We start from the raw sequence: 18,735 nt of genomic DNA, 5'->3' as shown, positions 1-18,735 counted from the left end.
AACCACATGTCAAAGAATTGTGCCAATGATGTTAGAGCATCATCTCCGAATTAATCTTGCCATGTGTAAAAATCTCTATTAGAATTGTGGAATCATGAAATTATGAACTTACAAATTCAAAACAAAAGTAGGCCATTTGGCCCTTTGGGCCTGCTTCATCTTAAATAAGATCATGGCTGATCCGTTTGTGTTTCAAATTTCACATCCACACCTATCCCTGATAACCCTCTATTTCTTGCCTAACGTGAATCCATCCACCTTCGCCTTGAAAATATTCAATGACCCCACCTCCACTGCCTTCTGAGACAGAATTTCAAAGTCGCACAGAGAAAAATATTCTCCTCATCTCTATCCTAAAAGAGCGATTCATAATTTTTGGACTCAACCACAAGAGGAAACATTCATTCCACATCCAATTTAACAAGACTGTTCAGGGTCTCAGATGCTTCAGTCAAGTCATCCCTCACTTTTCTAAACTGTGGTGGAATTAAGCCCAGTCTGACCAGTCTTTACTCATAAGATAATCCGCTCATTCCAGGTATTAATCTAGTAAACCTCCTCTGAACCACCTCCAACATATTTGCACTCTTACTTAAATAAGGAAAGCAAAACTTCGCACAGTATTTGAGATGTGGCCTCACCAAAGCCCTGTATGACTGAAGCATAACATCCTTACTTTTCTGGTCAGATCCCCTCATAATAAAGGAGCGCATTCCATTTGTCTTCTTAATTACTTGCTGTATCTGCATGCTAACTTTGTTGTGACTCATGTATAAGATCCCTCTGCATTTCACAATTCTGCAGTCATTCTCTTTTTAAGTAATCCTCTTTTTAAAAAAATTCTTCCCACCAAAGTGAACAACTTCACATTTTCCCACATTAAACGTTGCCAGAATTTTTGCCAATTCACTCAACTTATCTATCTGTATCTGTCTACAACCTCCTGATTTCTTTTTAATCGTATACTTTCCTCCCTATGTTTTTTGTCATCTGCAGATTTGACTATCATGCCTTTGCTCCTCTCATTAAAGTAATTGATATAAATTGTAAAAAGCTAAGGCCCCAGCACGGACACCTGTGGGACTCCACTCATCCCATCCTGCCAATCTGAAAAAGACCTATTTAATCTGTTTTCTGTCAGCCTGCCAATCTCTATCTGTGCTAATACATAACCCCCTGCACCATGAGCTCCTTCTTTGTACAATAACCTTTTCACTGGTGCCTTGTCAAATGCCTTCTGGAAATTCAAGTACAGCACATCTACAGGCTTCCCTTTCTTCACAGTGCATATTGCTCCATATCTCCCCCACATTACCCATATGTGCCTTATGGAAATGTCACACACATTATTGGATGTAAAATGATAGGCATGGAATAGCTATATTATTCCATAACTTCCAATAGGTTTTTCTTTACAAGTTGTTTGTTTTCAATTTCTGTTGTATGTATATTAAAACAGCTAGCAATTGTGCAGTGTTATATAGAATGACTTTATTTAATTAGTGTTATAATTAAGCAGCTCATGATATTCCATAGCAACAGTGACAGAGCAATAAAAGAAACATGAGTCTGAATATTGCTCTTTGGAATAACATTGTGTGCACGCCACACATCCTTAACATTTTCAATTATTTTGAACAAGTTCATCAAAAAAACACCCACATTTGGATGTTATTCTCCTCAAAGATAAAAGGAATAAAAGCAATGTGCTGGACATACTCAGCAGGTCTGGCAACATCTGTGGGGAGAAAAAAGGATTAATGTTTCTCACTGACCGTGACTCTTCCTCAGAACAGAATTGATTTCTTCAAAACAACTATGTTTCTCGCTTCACAGCTTCTGCAAGATCTAATGTGTATTTCTAGCACTTTGTGTTTTTATTTTAGATTTCCAGCATCCACAGTATATTGTGTTTATTTAAGGAAAAGAGGACATTTGATAAAGATACTCAAATGGTCTCAACAGAGCGAAGAAAGTGAGACTGTTGACAGTGGCAGAAGGGTTGGTAACCAGAGGGCATGGATTTAAGGTGATTAGCAGAATAACCAGAAAGCTGTTGTGATCTGGAATGCATTGCCTGAAGTGATGGTGGAAGCAGATTCAATAGTAATTTTCAAAAGGGAATTGGATCAATAGTGGACGAGCAAAACATGACAGGGCTATGAGGAAAGATCAAAGGGGTTGGACAAGTTGTATATTTCTGCCAAAGAGCCAGCATGGGTGTAATGAGTGGAAAGGCCTCCTTCTGTGATGTATCACTGTGAGATTATTCAGAAATCTGAACTGGGAGTGTCAGTTGAGTATTCTAAACATTTGTATGGATGCAACGCTGGTCAAAACATGTACTCAATATTCTCAATGTAAACCAATGGTAAAATATTGCTCACAGCGGAGCTCAGACAGTACTTTAGTGACTTATAGAGATAAAGTATTGGAAGAAAAGAGAATTTTAAAGAAAATCAAGTTTCTGTTTTAGATCCATTTATTTGCTGCTTTATTCTGTTTAACCGTTACTTGATTTGGATAGAAAATTCTACACATAATACAAAGGAATGAGAAAATAAAACATATGTGTTGAATATTAACTGCAGATAGGTGGATCTTGGGTAGTTTGAGATGTTAAAGTATTAAAACTATCAAACCCAACCCTAACCAGCTCACTTTTGGGTTCAACAAATGCAAATCAAGGTAATCAACCCGCTACCAGGGAGTGGGTTGGAAATTTAAATAATTTATTGAGGCTTGCAGCTTTTGATTTAACCTGCCTTCGTAAACTTCAGGAAGTCCACCAGTTAATGGGAGGCAAGGGCAGCTATGGAGGGGGGAGGTGCACAAGACTGTTTATGAGCCAGGAGGAACAGAAGTGCATCTCCATGGCCATCCAAGCACCCCAACATATAAACAACAGCCCCAATCAAAGCCCCTCATACAAATAAAGTCAAAATACTGTGGCTGCTGGGAAATTGAAAGAAAGAAGTTTGATGAAGAGTCATATTCAACCCAAAACTTTGGACAGGATTTTCACCCCTCCCCTCCCCCGCGTTTCCACCCCCCACAACGTGTTTTGCAGAGGCAGCCCATCATTGGCCCGCAGCAGGATCTTCTGACCCCGCAATTGCCACCAGGTTTTCTCATTGTTCACACCCTCTGCTACTGGGAACCTGTGAAAATCCCACCTGGCTGGAAAACTTCGGCCTCCAACTCTGTTCTCTTTCCACAGATGCTGCCAGACTTGCTGAGTATTTCCAGCACTTTCTGTTTTGGTTCTTTACTCGAAGGAGAATCATCATAGAATCCCATTCGATCCATCGAGTTTGCACTGACTGTCTGAAAGAGCAACTTACCCAGGTGCACCCCCCTCCCCAGCCCTATCTCTGTAACCCCGCACATTTATCATGGCTAATCCACCTAATCTGCATATCTTTGGGCACTCAGAGACTATTGTAGCATGGTGAATCCACCTAACCTGCATGTACGTGGGACGCAACTGGAAAACTCGGAGGAACAGACACTGGGAGAACGTGTAAGCTCCACGCAGTCACCCAAGGCCGGAATCGAACCCGGGTCCTTGGTTCTGTGAGGCAGCAGTGCTAACACTGTGCCCCCAAATGTAGATATTTAGTTGATGAGCCAGTTCAAACTAATTAAAAGCTATAAAATGTGTAAGTATTCATACAGTAACATTCCAAAGAACAATATCTAGTCTCAAGATGTTTTAATGTTTTGTCTCTGTTGCATTGGAATATTCATCTGTAGCTTAATTAACTTATAATGGTTAAAACATTGATCCAAAAAAGTCATTCTGAACCTTATTACAAAATTCCTAGCTATTTTAATATACTCATAACAGAAACTAAAAGCAAAGCAATGTGCAAAGGAAAACATATCTGAAGTATCTGCATAGTTATCCCACATCAATAATTTATATCCAATAATGCATCTGAAGTTTTCTATAAGACGAATTAGGGAGTTGTGGAGTGACTGCACGGCCTTGTGATTCCAGCAGAGGTTTGTAGCTGGAGGGAGATCAATTTGAAGATGGTGTTGTAACATAGGCAAAACTCTTTGACCTGTGGCCCCTGTGAGTTTAGCTCCCCGCTGAAAATGCTGGAAACATTCAGCAGGTCCGGCAGCATTGGTGAAGAAAGGAATGAATGGCGGAATTTTCCAGTTCCGTCTGCTGGCAGGATTTACCAATCTGCCGCAACAGGGGCTGGAGAATCATTCCCAAAGTTAACGTTTAAGGTCAAGGACCTTTCGTTGGAACTGTAGGAAGATGGAAATGTAATAGATTTTAAGTAAGTGAAAGGGAGAAGAGGATGGAAGAATAAAGACAAGATCTGTGATAGGGTGGAGGGTGGGAGAGATTAATTGTCAAAAAAGATTTCATGGTGGAAAAGGCAAAGGGAATGGTAATGGTTGTGGTGAAGAAACAGAAGATTTGCCCAGATTGGCAGTGCAGAATAATGAACAGCTATGTCCAGAAGCAAAAACATGACAAACAGCGTGGGATGCTAGAGGTTACAGTCTGAAATTGTTGAACTCAATGGACCCGATTTTACCATTTTGATTCGAAGTGCTGAATCTGGGCGCAATTCAGATCCGACTTGTAAAACTGTTCCCAGGCTTCCCCATACGCACTTAGCCTGAAAAGAAAATCACGAGTCTGAATTGTGCTGTGGACAGGGTTTATCACGCCCGAACTGCGGCAGCTCCGATCGGAGCTTTGAACTGCGCATGCGCAGTGAGAAAAAGACTTGAAAAATGTGCCCCTATCACATCACTCCTGGGCCGCAAAAAGTGGATAAAATGGCTCGGGAGCGAAAAGCGGGAGCGATGGCCACCACAGACATCATCCCACCCCCACAACATAACTGTCCCCCTTATCTGCCCACCCCACCCCCCGCTACCCAGATTGATCGCGACCCTCTTCCCCCCTTTCCCCCAACCGATCACCCACAGAGTGGCAGTGGACACCCCCTGCCCCCCCCCTCCCTACCAGAGATCCATCTGGCTTCCCTCCCTCCCCCGCACCAGGTGAGCGATCGGGCATCCCCCCACCAGAAAACATCATAACCGCCTCCCTCCCCCCCCATTAGAGAATGATCGGGCCTCTACCACCCCCACCCGCCCTGCCCGCCCACCCCGACCAGAGAATGATCGGGCCTCCTCCCCACCCCCACTCCCAGAGAATGATCAGGCCTTCCCCACCCCCCTCAGAGACTGATAGGGTCTCCCTCCTCTCCCCCCGCCCTCCAGAGATCCATCTGGCCTCCCTCCCCCCCCATCCCACCAGAGAACGATTGGGCCTCCCCCCCCGCCCCCAACTCCTCCCACCAGAGAATGATCTGGCCTCTCTCCCCTCAACCAGAGAGCGATCTGGCCTCCTTCCCCGCCCCACCAGAGAATGATCGGGTCACCCTCCTCCCTCACCAGAGAATGATCGGGCCTCCCTCCTCCCTCACCAGAGAATGATCGGGCCTCGCTCCCCCCCACAACAGAGAATGATTGGGCCTCCGTCCTCCCTCCCCACCAGAGATACATCTGACCCACCTCCTCCTCCCTCCCTTCCCCTCACCAGAGAATGATCTGGCCCCCCTCCCTCACCCTCCACCACCGATCTGAGTCAGAGAGCCGTTGGAAGCTCTGAACTTGCCTCTTCAGAAGCTGGAGCGCCCGAAACAGACTTTTGCCGAGTGTGTCTGTTTTGCGTCGAATCTGGAGGGGGGGGGGGGCGGGGGGGGGCCTCACATTCAGTGATATGATCCGCAATTCTCTTGGACCTGACTTTTTAGGGGTCAGCAATCAGACCTCTCCTAGTTTTGGACAGTCACAGCTTATGTAGCAGATGCAGTCTTCCTAGTTGCCATCGCAGCCTGCTTCATAATGCTCCCTGCCCAACTGGAGCCAAGACTGCCTGTGCCCTCGGGGAAGCTGTCAATAGCAATGAAAGCATATTGTGAAATTTATGATTTTCCAAGCACTGTTTTCTTCTAATTTGTTTCAAGCAATAGATACAGTTATTTAATCTTCATGACACAGAATGGCCAGAATTCCCTGCCTGTGGGTTTCCTGCTGGCATGGGGTGATGTCAATGTAAATTTCTATTTGACAGCGGCGGGACCAGAGAATCCTGCCACTGGTAAACAACGCACCACCTCACGCTGGCGGGAAACAGCGGCTGAGAGGCCGGAGAATCTCCCCCAATATGTCATTCACATTTTGGGATTGTTGACTGTTTTCAGATAATGAAAATGGGAAGAGTTTAAAATTTTGGATTTTAAAAGCAAAGTTTATTGAGTTTAAAACAAGACACTGAAATGTTAAGTGTGTAAAATTATAATGCGCTAGATTTGACAATGCTTCCCCATTGACTTCTAAATGATAAGCAATTAATTTCTCTGCTTCAGCATTCCATAGGCAATGCACACCTATTTTTCTTTCCTGGCTGTGAACAGCAGAAGACAAAATGATAAATACAAAGGAAAGCATCTACAAATGGAAAGCTTAAAGGTCAAGCTTTGGCTAGGTTCAGAGTAGGAATACAGAAGGTTAGCTGGAAGTTATTTTTAAACAAAGGAAGACAATCTACTGATGTGAGTAGGTGTAGTATGTTTCACTGTTTTGTATTATTACACAAAGGTAAGCTACAGTATTGCTACAAAACCATCCAATAATAATTGTTCAGTTGTTGTGGAAGAAAGCAACTAATGATTCACATCTGGTCTAGTTTTACCAAGTGTTTGCTTGAGCCAAAAAAACACTATGCCAGCAAAAGGCCAATAACCATTTCAGATCATAAAGGGAGACCATTGTTACACCCTGGGTTGTACAAACTTATAATTAGATTTTAGACAGCATGCACACACCTCTAAATGTCGAATGTTCAATTAGCTGCAGGGATCGACTAGCAATAAATAAAGACTATAAACTTCTGGCAGCATTTCTCAACCCTGTCATTTATCATCTTGTTTAATCTAAAGAGTGGACTTTTTCAATGAATCAAATACCCTGTTAACCTTGCTTTTGTGTTCTTTGCAGGAGATACAGTTGGAATGTGTGGTGACCCTGGCTCTCCAGCACACGGTTTCAGAGAAAAGAGTGAATTCTGGATTAAGGGCATTGTACACTTTTCTTGTCTGACGGGATATGTTTTGCATGGTTCCACTGAGAGGATTTGTCTTCCCAATAGCACCTGGTCGGGGAGGCAGCCAGAGTGTAAGGGTAAGTGGGATCTGTGACATGTAATGTTGGCTAATAATGTAGACTTGTAAATAATGGTGTGTTTTCAAAATTCAATGCATCAAAAATGAGATACCAGATACGAAGCATTGATTTTCGTGGAGTCGTGAAAACTTTGTGAAACTTCCAAAGTAACAAGTGGGACATGGATCCTGGACGATGTTAACCAACAAATCCCATTTTCACTGCTAGTAGAAAGAGAGCAGAGTATGACTCTCACAGGAGGGAAACCCAAACTCAGCAGGGCCATTTGAACTCAGAGCTGAGTTCAAACAGACCCCATTTTCACTTCAGCAAGGGGCTTAACATGGAGTGGAGGAGTTACAATTTTTAGAGGAGACATCAATGCCCTTAAAGGTGGAGAAGGTCTGTAGAACTGTTAAGCTGTGAAGTTATTAAACCCCCATCTCTTTAAAACAGCCTGCCAGTGCCAGTGAGAGCTAAAAGGAAAATCGGGTCTGGCAGTTACAAGAGTGGTTTGTTGACCTTGCGCTAATGGCTATTATCATGTCATTATTTGTGCTTGACTGCTTTCTACAGCCTCTAACTACCCCCAAAATTTGCGAATTATATAAAGATAGATGGGAATGTAAGCTGTGAGGAGGACACAAAGAAGCTTCAAAGAGATATAGACAGGTTAAGTGAATGAGAAACCAAGGGCTCGATTTTACCATCCATTTTACGGGCGCGAAACCTTTGTAAGGTTGGGTGCGATCCATGACCGCCTATGCGCCGGTTCCCCCTTTACCAAAGCCCGAAAATGGCCACGATCGGGACTGCACCCGAAACGCGCATGACAGCCATTTAAATGCATTTGCATGCATTTAAATTGACTTAATGGGCTACATGACCAACATTACCGACACTTCCCCCTTTACCACCCAGATTCAGCGCAAATCAGACATGCTCCACAAAAGTCCGATTCAGGCGCTCCAGTTTGTGAGGAGGTAGGTGCCTGGCATCCGATGGCTCTCTGCTTAAGATCAGTGGGGGAGGGAGGGGGATCCGCTGCCACTCTGCCTAAGATCAGTGCGGGGGGTAAGGGGAGTCTGCTTCCACTCTGCCTGAGATCGGTGGGGGGAAGGGGGGAGGAGGGCACGATCGGTCTGGCCGGGGGAGGGGGTGAGGGGAAAAGGGGGTCAGTAATGTTGCGGGGGGTGGGACAATGTCTATGGGGGCCAGGGGGAGGCATTATCCAGCCCCGGAGGGATGTGGCAGAAGAGCAGCATTCTATCATTTTTTTTCTGTGCATGCGCAGTTGGAAGTTCCGATCCGAACTGCAGGGTTTCGGGCGCGTTAAGCCCCACCCACAAGCTTGTGCAGTGCGATTCGGAATCACCGATATTTTTGCAGGCAGAGTGCGAATGGGGGCACCTGAGAACGGGTCTAAAAGTCGGATCTGAAACACTCCCAGTTTCAAGTCCGCCCAGCACTTAGAATCAAAATGGTAAAATAGGGCCCCAAGCGTCAGATGGAGAATAAAGTGGGAAGGAAGTGTGAGGTTATTTATTTTGGTCCTAAGAATAGAAAAGCAGGATTTTTTCTTAAAAGCATGAAACTTGTAAATCTTGATGTTCAAAGGGACGTGAGTGTATTCAAACAGGGATATGAGGAGCAGGCATGTGCAACAAGCATTGGAAAGGCAAATGGCATGTTGACCTTAATTGCAAGAGGATTTCATTGCATGAATGCATACATTTTTCTACAATGACACAGGGCTTTTGTGAGACTGCATCTGGTATATTGTGTGCAGGTTTGTTTTCCATATTTAAGAAAGCATATAATCGCATTGGAGACAGTGCAGTGAAGGTTCAGTAGGACAGTAAGGTTGTGCCATGATGAGAAGCTGAATGGATTGTTCTCTCGAGCTTTAACAAAGAGGAGGTAATCACATTGAAACATACAAGATTTTGAAGGGGCTTGACATTGAGAGGTTCCTTGCACTGGTTGGGAATCTTGAATATGAGGGCATCATCTCAGGATATGGGGCTCATCATTTAGGACTGAGATGAGAAAAAAATTCTCGACTCAAAAGGTTGTGAATTTTTGGAATTCTCTACATGAGAGAATTGTGAATGCTCCATTGTCAAATGTTTTTCAGGCTGAGAGAGACAGATTTTTGGTCTCTTGGGGAATCAAGGGATATGAGGAGCAGGGAGGTGAGTGGAGTGGAAGTTCAAGATCGGCCATGATCGGGTTGAATGACAGGGCAATCCCAACAGGCCATATGATACAACTCTTGCTGCTACTTTTTTATTCTTATCTTAACAATGCAGCATTCCCTCACTACTGAGTTGGGTTGTCAACTTTGATGTGTGCTCAATCTCTGGAGTGGGACTTCAACCTACAGTGTTTTGCTTAAGTGCTAAGTATTCTATCACTGAGGCAGGACTAACACCTGCTTAGCTGTCAAACCTTTAAAACTTTAGTTGCAATTTGAACTGCAGTTAGGCAGAGCATTGATTGTGCTTTTATTTTTTTCAAGTAGAATTATGCCAGAGTTTACACTACAAGCACTTTCACCTCAGTCTACTGCACAGCACGCACCACATTTCTGTTTTTGTACTTCAGACAGAACAATGTCGATACCAAATATTGTCTCATGGAGCAGGAGTCAGAAACTCAGCTGAGGTTTCAGCAAGTGACTTTAATCTGTGGCTCCCAGGATTATGGTAGCATCCTTTGAGCGGAATTTTCCCGAAGAAATTCTAAGTGTCATGCAAGTCTGAAAACCAGAGAGTTTTATCAGCGAGTTTCCCCATGTAATTCTGCCACACTCTGTCAATGTTTTTGGCAGTAGAGAGTTTCACGCTGGTTGGGGGTGGTGGTGGGGGGTTAGGGAGGAGTGGGGGCAGAGCCTAAGCTCAACGGGGAAGGCAGCTGCAGACTGCTGCACATGCACGCTGATCTCCCATATACCATGTGGACTTGTACACAGTATATGTGAGATCTGTCAACCCTCCGCCCATGGATATCATTCCCCCCTATCCATCCACAGACCCCTCCCACATACACCTCCCACATTTTACACCCACAGACCCTGACACACAGACCCCACTCCCCCCCATCACCGGCCTCTTGATCGCCACCCCCTCCCCTTAACCAGAACAGCAGGGTGGGAAAATTGCACCCAGAATAGTTTCAATTAATTCAGTTTGAGCTCTAACAGATACTATAGGCCTCCAGGATGACAATTAGGTTTAGATTGTTCGAGTGCTGTAACATTGTACAAACTTAAATTGGGAGAACAGAAAATATAATAAATTAATATTGGTTGTGATTCTGTGTGTTAACAGCTCAAGCATTGCTAGGCAAATCTGGAAATGACGAGGTTCCTGTAATCACAGAATCATAGAATCCCTACAGTACAGAAGGAGGCCATTCAGCCCATTAAGTCTGCACCGACCACAGTCCCATCCAGTCCCTATTCCCGTAACTCCGTGCATTGACCTTGCTAATCCATTTGACACTACAAGACAATTTAGCATGGCCAATCAACCTAACCCGCACATCTTTGAACTGTGGGAGGAAACCGGAGCACCTGGAGGAAATCAACGCAGACACGGGGAGACCCCACACAGTCACCCAAGGCCGGAATTGAACCTGGGACCCTGGCACTGTGAGGTAGCAGTGCTAACCACTGTGCCACCCCAAGCATGGTAATGTCCCATCCTAATTAAATCACCAGTCCGATTCTTACATTAGAAATCTGATAACATTGAATCCTCCTGATCAGAAAAGGTTTAATTCTGCTTTCATCAATAAAGATCCAATATTGGGAAACGTAATTCTATCAGGGTGGGAAGATAAGTGGCCGGGTGAGCAGAGGCGCTAGTTGGGTGATGGGGGATTAGTTGAGTCAGATCAAGTAGGTAGTTGGTTCTGATTTGGGAGAGTGGGGTGTGGGAGAGTTAGGCGAGTCAGGTCAAATAGGAAGGTAGTCAGCAGGTAGTCAGGTTGAGTCAGGAGGTAGTCGAGCATAGTCAGGGTGAGTTGAGTTTGGTCAGTGATTTCCAGCATTTTCTCTTTTGGTTTCAATGTTTCTTTTTGTGCTTACTGACTAAACTCAAGAGCAGATTGTTTTGCCAGTTGAGATCAATTAATAGGCAATAGTGACAAATAATAATTTGAGCAGAGGAGTGAATGGATGATCCATTACTGCCTGTTTTGTGATTCCACTAAAGTTGCATTTTACCCCCAAGGGAAAATAAATGGAGAATAAATAGAGAATTTAACTCATGACCATTTATTTTATTCTGTTAATATAGGCATCAGTTCTTCGAATTTGCCCTGGCAATTATTCACATCAAGGTGCACCCAACATAACGAGTTGGTCACCTTCTTGTCACCCAGGGTGTTTATATATATATATTCATTAGGTCATAGCCTAATGAATATATATAAACGTGCAACCTCTGCCTGTTTAAATACACTTCTGTCAAATGTGACTTCCTGACGATTGGATTCCCCATTGTGAATCCTGCTCACAAATTCTAATCCATGTCAACTTGGAGGGAAGCTGGATAACTGTTATCTTAAGGGATCCTCAGCTGCTTTTAGCTGAGTATGTAGTTATTTTTGGTGTCCAATTCTGGCTAAGTTGGCTGCTCTTGGAATTGCAAACACTGCATAAAATAATTGCTTGTGTCTTAAGCCTCCTCCAGCAACATGGTTGTGATCTTAGTCTCCGACTGTTGCTGGAGAATGAAGAGGTGGAAGCAGAGCAAGCAAAAGGATGGGGCTTTATAGCTGTGAAGAAAAGAAGTTCAAGGAGGGAATGTTACAGGAAGCCATACGTAATAGGTTTACCTGACCAGAACACCTTAACCTCCCATGAATGAGAAGTAACGTGCCCACTCCCAGAAAGGAAAATACAGTAAAATTTGGAAAATGACTGGTGCTGGCCTTGTGTATCTTAAAATGGAACTCCAATTTGGATCAGTACCAGTCATTTCCCAAGTTTTACTTGCTTTTCCTCCTGGGCTGGTTTTGCTCCACCAGAAAGGCTATTACAGATCTATGTTACCTGTTGCAGCACCTAACTGCAGCCCAACATCAGGTCACATATTTACTTAACCATGACTGTGAAGCTAATTCTGGTCCAAACTTTATGTACTGCAGGATCATTCCAAGTTGCAGCAGATGACATAAGAAACATTGGTCAATTGGCAGTGCATTTCTCCCTCATGAAAGTGATGGGTGTACATTTCGCCAAGACAAACTAATTAATTCCTTTCTCTGTGGAGGTAGCAAGGAAGGAAAATAAAATGGGCTTTACAGGATCACATTGTCTTGCATGCTCCACACTAAAACTGAATAGGAAGGTCCTGTATTCACCTATGTTCACGTGCATCCGGTATGTGATAACAGGAACTGAACGATGCTGATCTGTGCCCGGTTTCCTAACGGTTGTCATGAAGACTTTATCCTACGCCAGTGCCTGCTCAGCGCCCAGACTACCAGGTGTCAAGTTGACTGCTTAGCAACAAGGGATTTTCTTAAACTTGTGGTTTGTGATGTCTGTTAAAAGCTCCAGAACAAATGCAGAAGAGCACTGTAATTAGAGCCATGCTCCTGATTAAGCAACCCTTTGATGTCAAACTGAGACTGCCCAGATAGGATGTCCTGCAATATAGCCATGAGTGAGGACCCAGGCTCACTGTGGTTTGATGTGTGCTCCATAACCTTGTCCTGCAAAGTGAAAAACCTTTACAGCTGCTTGGGGAAGAAGAAAAATTTGTAAGAGCAGAAAGAATACAAGATGCCAAGAAGAGCAAGGGTATCTGTCCTGTCAGCTGCCAGAGTTGTATATCACCTGATTATCAAAGAAAGCTTTGGCTGAATCATCCCTCCTTCATTTCACCAATGGTACCACACCAGCAGATCTAATCCTCCTGATGTCTATGTGAATATCTCAAATTAAGGACCAGCACGGGGATTTCTATCACATCACCTAATAACAATCCAAAGAAATTGCAGAACAAGAAACTGGGTCAAAATGGTTTATTTTCAAATGCAGTCAAACAAATTGCCTTGTAGCATGCATGCATAAAGTATTAGAAATCTTTATGATCTGAATAAATGTCACATTAAATTCCCATGCTAATAATAATTATAGGTGGCATTTGTTAATTAAAATTTAATTCATTAGGATGCTATCATCCTTGAGATGTATTTCAGTGAAACTAAGCACTAATTATTGCACCAAAAAGCCTTTTGGAATAAGTATGTTTTTAATGCTTGACATCATTCTGGTGCAGAGCTTTATTGAGGGGCTTTGGGAGAGGAGATGGGAGGGGAATGCAGACCTTAGAGTCCGGTACAGAGTTCTACCCTTTTGATTTGCAGTACCCCATTTTCAACACACAAATATCCTTTGCTTTTGAGGCTATTGACCAACTAGTGAAAGGCTCATCGAACTCTCATAACTTATGCAAATAATTGTAACTGGTTCAACATTGTCACAAACCCAGCTGATATATTTGTGGTGGTGTATCATTTTGTTTACAGAAATGGTGTGAGGAGCCATGTGCAAGATTCAATGAGAATAGTAACCAGCCCAGTCATAGTATAACACCTATTAAAGACTTTTTATGTCATAAGTAGGCTTACATTAACACCACAATGGGTGGCACAGGGGTTAGCACTGCTGCCTTGCAGCACCAGGGATTCTTGGCTTGGGTCACTGTCTTTATGGAGTCTACACATTCTCCGTGGGTTTTCTCCAGGTGCTCCAGTTTCCCCCCTCAGTCCGAAAGACGTGCTAGTCAGGTGCATTAGCCATGCTAAATTCTCCCTCGGTGTACCCGAATAGGCGCCGGAGTGTGGCAACTAGGGGATTTTCACAGAGATTTCATTGCAGTATTAATGTAAGCCAATTTGTGACACTAATAAATAAACTTTAAACTTAACATGGAAACTAAAACTGACTTGAATCAGATCAATTTCAAGATTTTGCAAAAGGAGCAGCTTTTCACTGTTCGTTGTTTTACAGAAAATTCTTGAATGATCTTTGCTAGTTTTGCTCCAAACTAGCAATGATAGAACAGCTTTCTTATGGTTCTTTTACTGTTATCCAATACAAGTATCGTAGTCCTTGGTTCTCTGAAAACCTTGCTGACAGCATCTTTAGTGCACCCTGATTTAAAGTTCTGTGAAACATTATTAGATTGTTCAAATTAAAATCCTTGTTCCACGATTAATGTTGCAAATATTAACTAGTCCTCAATCTTTGCCTGAGAACCCTTTAATTTGTTGTTGAATGAAAAGCAGAGGCTAATGCTGGAAATCTGAAATTTAAACAGAAAATGCAAGCCATATACAGTAGTTCTGTTGCATTAGTGATATTAAAACTACCACAAAGTTTCTTTTGTGTCTTTGGATGCTGAAAAACCAGCTCTCAGCATTAATGACACTTTTAAATATGTTATTTAGGCTATCTGATGCTTTTGGTCTTATTTATTTCATTTCCTTTGAATATAAATGGAAAGCTTTTTTTTGACACATTTTCAGCTATTTTTCCCTTTCCCACTTTTCCTCACATCTGTTAGTGGTCTATTTAACAAATTCTTGTTCCACTGTGTGTGTCACCTCCTAGAAGCAGATGTTGAAAATTTAGTCATGGAAGTTAACATGCCGCACTTTTTCCCTCAGGGGTCCGCTTACCACTTGATCCTCAGTGTGACTGAGTCTTAGATCATGCTGAACTTGATCTTACCATTGTCAGTGCTCTCTGGGAGGGTGCCACGTTAACATTTCTTGTAAATTACAAGGGTCATTGCCCAAGCACCATGTCATGATGCGGACTGCTTCATCTGACTCCCTTGACAGATTTGGTCCTGAAGAATTTAACAGGCCATTACACTGACACTTCTATTTTCTCAATTTATTTTTGATTGTTTGAATTCTCCCCTTTGGCTGATTGTTCTGTCCTCACACATCCTCATGTCTTCACAGAGCAAATGGTCCTTCTTTTACTGATCTGAAGATATGTAGTATACCCTTATTGCAAGCTTTGGTTTGTTCTTATTTGAGAAGACTCATTAGCATGGTCCATTTTAAAAGTTATCCCCCTTCAACAGGATCAATTTAAATTTATCTTCTAGATATTTCTGACAGATATGCCCATCCAATTTGTGGGTGGCATGATGGCACAGTGGTTAGCACTGCTGACTCATGGCACCAGGGACCCAGGTTCGATTCCCGGCTTGGGTCACTGCGCAGAGTGTGCACATTCTCCCCGTGTCTGCGTGGTTTTCTCCGAGTGCTCCGGTTTCCTCCCACAGTCCAAAGGTGTGCAGGTTAGGTTGATTGGCCTTGCTAAATTGCCTCTTAGTGTCAAGGGGACTAGCTAGGGTAAATGCATGGAGTTACGGGGATAGGGCCTGGATGGGATTGTGGTTGGTGCAGACTTGATGGGCCAAATGGCCGCCTTCTGCACTGTAGGATTCTGTAACACTACATTCTGCACTCTCTCGTTTCCTTTTTTATGAACGGTATGTTGTCTGTATTGCACGCAAGAAACAATACTTTTCACTATATGTTAATACATGTGACAATAATAAATCAAATCAAGTCAAATGATTCTATTACAGCCCTGATTGCTTGTTTGTTGGTTCCAGCTACCTTATCTTCTGAGAATCTGGTTTTCATCTTTACTTATATACTGGATCACTCCTGAAGGTTAGATCTCGTACAGCCAATCAATGCTTTGGCTTTTTGCTGAAATTAGTGAGGGAGGCTACATGTGCCATTACTAAAAACTCACATGTTAAGTTTTTCTCTCTTCCCAGTAAATAGCTATACAATTGAACTTGTTCAAGTTTGTTTTCTTGACTCTTTATAGGCCTTCTTGATCTGCACAGAGATTCAATTCAATAACTCTCCTGCTGGCAGGGAATTTTAAAAAAAACATGAATACATATCTGTTTTCCTTTACCGTTCTTGACCTCAAACTGCAATGTCTCAGCTACATCAGCCAAAACACATATATAATTTCCTTCTTTTGATGCTGTGTCTTCTTTCAACTATATAGTCACTTTTTCATTTGCTTTGTTTTTTTCTTTTCAAAGTATTTTATGCCATAATTCAATCGCTATATGATGCATATTTACATCCAGTATGGTACAGGATAAATTTGACCAACTTCAAATGATTCTCAGTTGAATAGTTGAGGATACTATTCAGTTAGTCATAATAATGACTGACTGACTGAAGAATAGTTGATTATGACTTGGTGTATGTGCTGCAATTGGCTGTGAACACTTAAGGATGAGATTCTCTTGCATCCCAGCTGTGTGTTTCTCAGTGGTAGAAGGCAGCATGCCATTCGCTGATGGCGGGATTTTAGCCCCAATGCTCGATTAAGGGGGCAATCAGGATTCCTGCCATTGGTGAATAGGGCCGGTGCATCCCCCCCATAGTCTTTGGTAACAGGTTAGCGATCTCTTCCAGGAAAAAAACTAGCATGCTTTTTCTGATTTTTGTGTCAGAAGGGATTGGAAAGCTCCAAGTCTATGGCTTGTTAGGTTTTTAAGATATTATAATGTTTGACTCAGAGATCATCTCCAAATGTAACTTAAAAGGTAGATATTGTAAATGAGAAAATAACATGAATATTTATCAACTGCCCTGAATGTACAACAGATTTAGAGGTTAACATCCTCAGTTTTGTGAGTACTATTATTCAGTCACTCAGTTTAGACTATTCAGCAGCTCGATAGTCACAGATAAACCTTGTTTCCCGTTTGTTAATGATTCAAATTGTTTCACCTAATTTTGTCATTGGGGGATTTTCAAATTATTAATGAAGGAATTTTGGCAGAGTAAAGACTAACACCAACGCCAAAATTTGATTCAACTTATTCACTAACTATCGACCAAAGATTAATTTGTTATGAGTGAAATTAAGGTTAAATGGTTGGCGCGGTTTGAATTCTAACTTCCCTGTGTGCTTCCAACCAATGTTTATAGCTGTCAATTGTGGCAATCCTGGGACACCGGCGAATGGCAAAGTGTTTCGCATTGATGGAACATCATATTCCAACTCTGCAACATATTCATGTCTGGACGGATATTTACTCTCCGGTTCAGCTACAAGACAGTGCACGGTAAATGGGACGTGGTCTGGCAGTGTACCCAATTGTACAAGTAAGTCAGTAACTGTTAAAATTAGCATTTTTGAATAATAAGAAAAATATTATTTAAAACAACCTTTGTGAAGTTACTTCAGGTCTGAGGCAGCTCAAAGTTCAGACATGAATAAATGTTTTAAGTGGTAACTTCATTTTAACATGCTACTGACCCCAATATTAACATTTAAGTTATGACTGCATCTTCAAGTTACATAAAAGATTGAGGTAATATTGAATCTTTTATGCCCTGTTTGGTTGGGCCTCTTTCAACAATGCCAGTAAAATATGTTGAACCAATTGGAAAGTTCAGAGATCAGATAAACCAAAGTCACACCTCTGTCTTTATTGATCAAGGAGGCGATGGCCTCGTGGTATTATCGCTAGACTATTAATCCAGAAACCCAGCTAATGTTCTGGGGACCTGGGTTCGAAAAAAACATCTGGAATTAAGAATCTACTGATGACCATAAAGCCATTGTCAATTGTCGGAAAAACCCATCTGGTTCACTTCCCTTAGGGAAGGAAATCAGCCTTCCTTGGTTTGGCCTATATGTGATTCCAGAGCCACAAAATGTGGTTGTCTCGCAACTGCCCTCTGAAATGGCCTAGTAAGCCACTCAATTATATTCAAGAAGACAGCTCACCACTACCTTCTCAAGGGCAACTAGAGATGGGCAATAAATATTGGCCAGCTAGTGACGTCCATGTCCCACGAACGAATAAAAAAAAGACACTTTGAAGCCATCTGAATGCACAGTCGCTGCAGACAATTTTTCCTACAGTATGTGTAAAACAAAGTGAAATCCATCTTTTATGCAAAGCTTCTTTTGCTCTTCATAAGTCTAACAAAAATAAATTGCTCTGTGCCAATTTCTTTTCATTGTAAAAGGTTTGTATCGAGCTTTCACAGACCTCAATGGAATTCTCTCAGTTTAATTTTACTCTCTTTGTGACTACATTATCTCAATAAGTGCACAATTATCTTCAGTTATGACAAATGGATGGCTAAACCAACAGATTTCAGTGTTTCAATTATCTTCCTTTCACACCATGGTGTCAAATCTGGTCTTTCATAGTAATCACCTGTGGAGATCCTGGGGTATCGGCCAACGGGATAAGAATCGGGGATGATTTTACAGTCGGACAAAATATCACCCATATGTGCCAGCCTGGGTATACAATGGGCTCTGAGGGCTCCAGGGTCCGTTCCTGCAACAGCAATGGCACATGGAGTGGCTCAACACCATCATGTAAAGGTGGGAATATTATGCCAGATGCAACAATTGTTTGATAATTAATATGGAGTTCCAGATGAAAATGCTTTAGTTATTTTTAAAAATGATTTGATCTCACTATTGTC

The 18,735-nt window shown here is 42.4% G+C and overlaps 1 protein-coding gene across 1 annotated transcript in view; it reads left to right on the top strand.

Moving 5' to 3' along the window:
• csmd3b (CUB and Sushi multiple domains 3b) overlaps window positions 1–18,735 on the top strand; it is a 1,683,329-nt gene that overhangs the window by 1,612,526 nt on the left and 52,068 nt on the right. The window contains exons 57-59 of the mRNA XM_078215503.1: window positions 7,042–7,224; window positions 17,215–17,391; window positions 18,452–18,631. Coding sequence (XP_078071629.1) covers window positions 7,042–7,224; window positions 17,215–17,391; window positions 18,452–18,631 — 540 coding nt within the window. The remainder of the gene's footprint in view (window positions 1–7,041; window positions 7,225–17,214; window positions 17,392–18,451; window positions 18,632–18,735) is intronic.

Source organism: Mustelus asterias, chromosome 7 (genome assembly GCF_964213995.1).
Source record: "Mustelus asterias chromosome 7, sMusAst1.hap1.1, whole genome shotgun sequence".
In the NCBI taxonomy this organism is placed as follows: Eukaryota; Metazoa; Chordata; class Chondrichthyes; order Carcharhiniformes; family Triakidae; genus Mustelus; species Mustelus asterias.
Note: the sequence above shows the minus strand (reverse complement) of the source record. Positions and strands in the feature narration are given on the sequence as shown.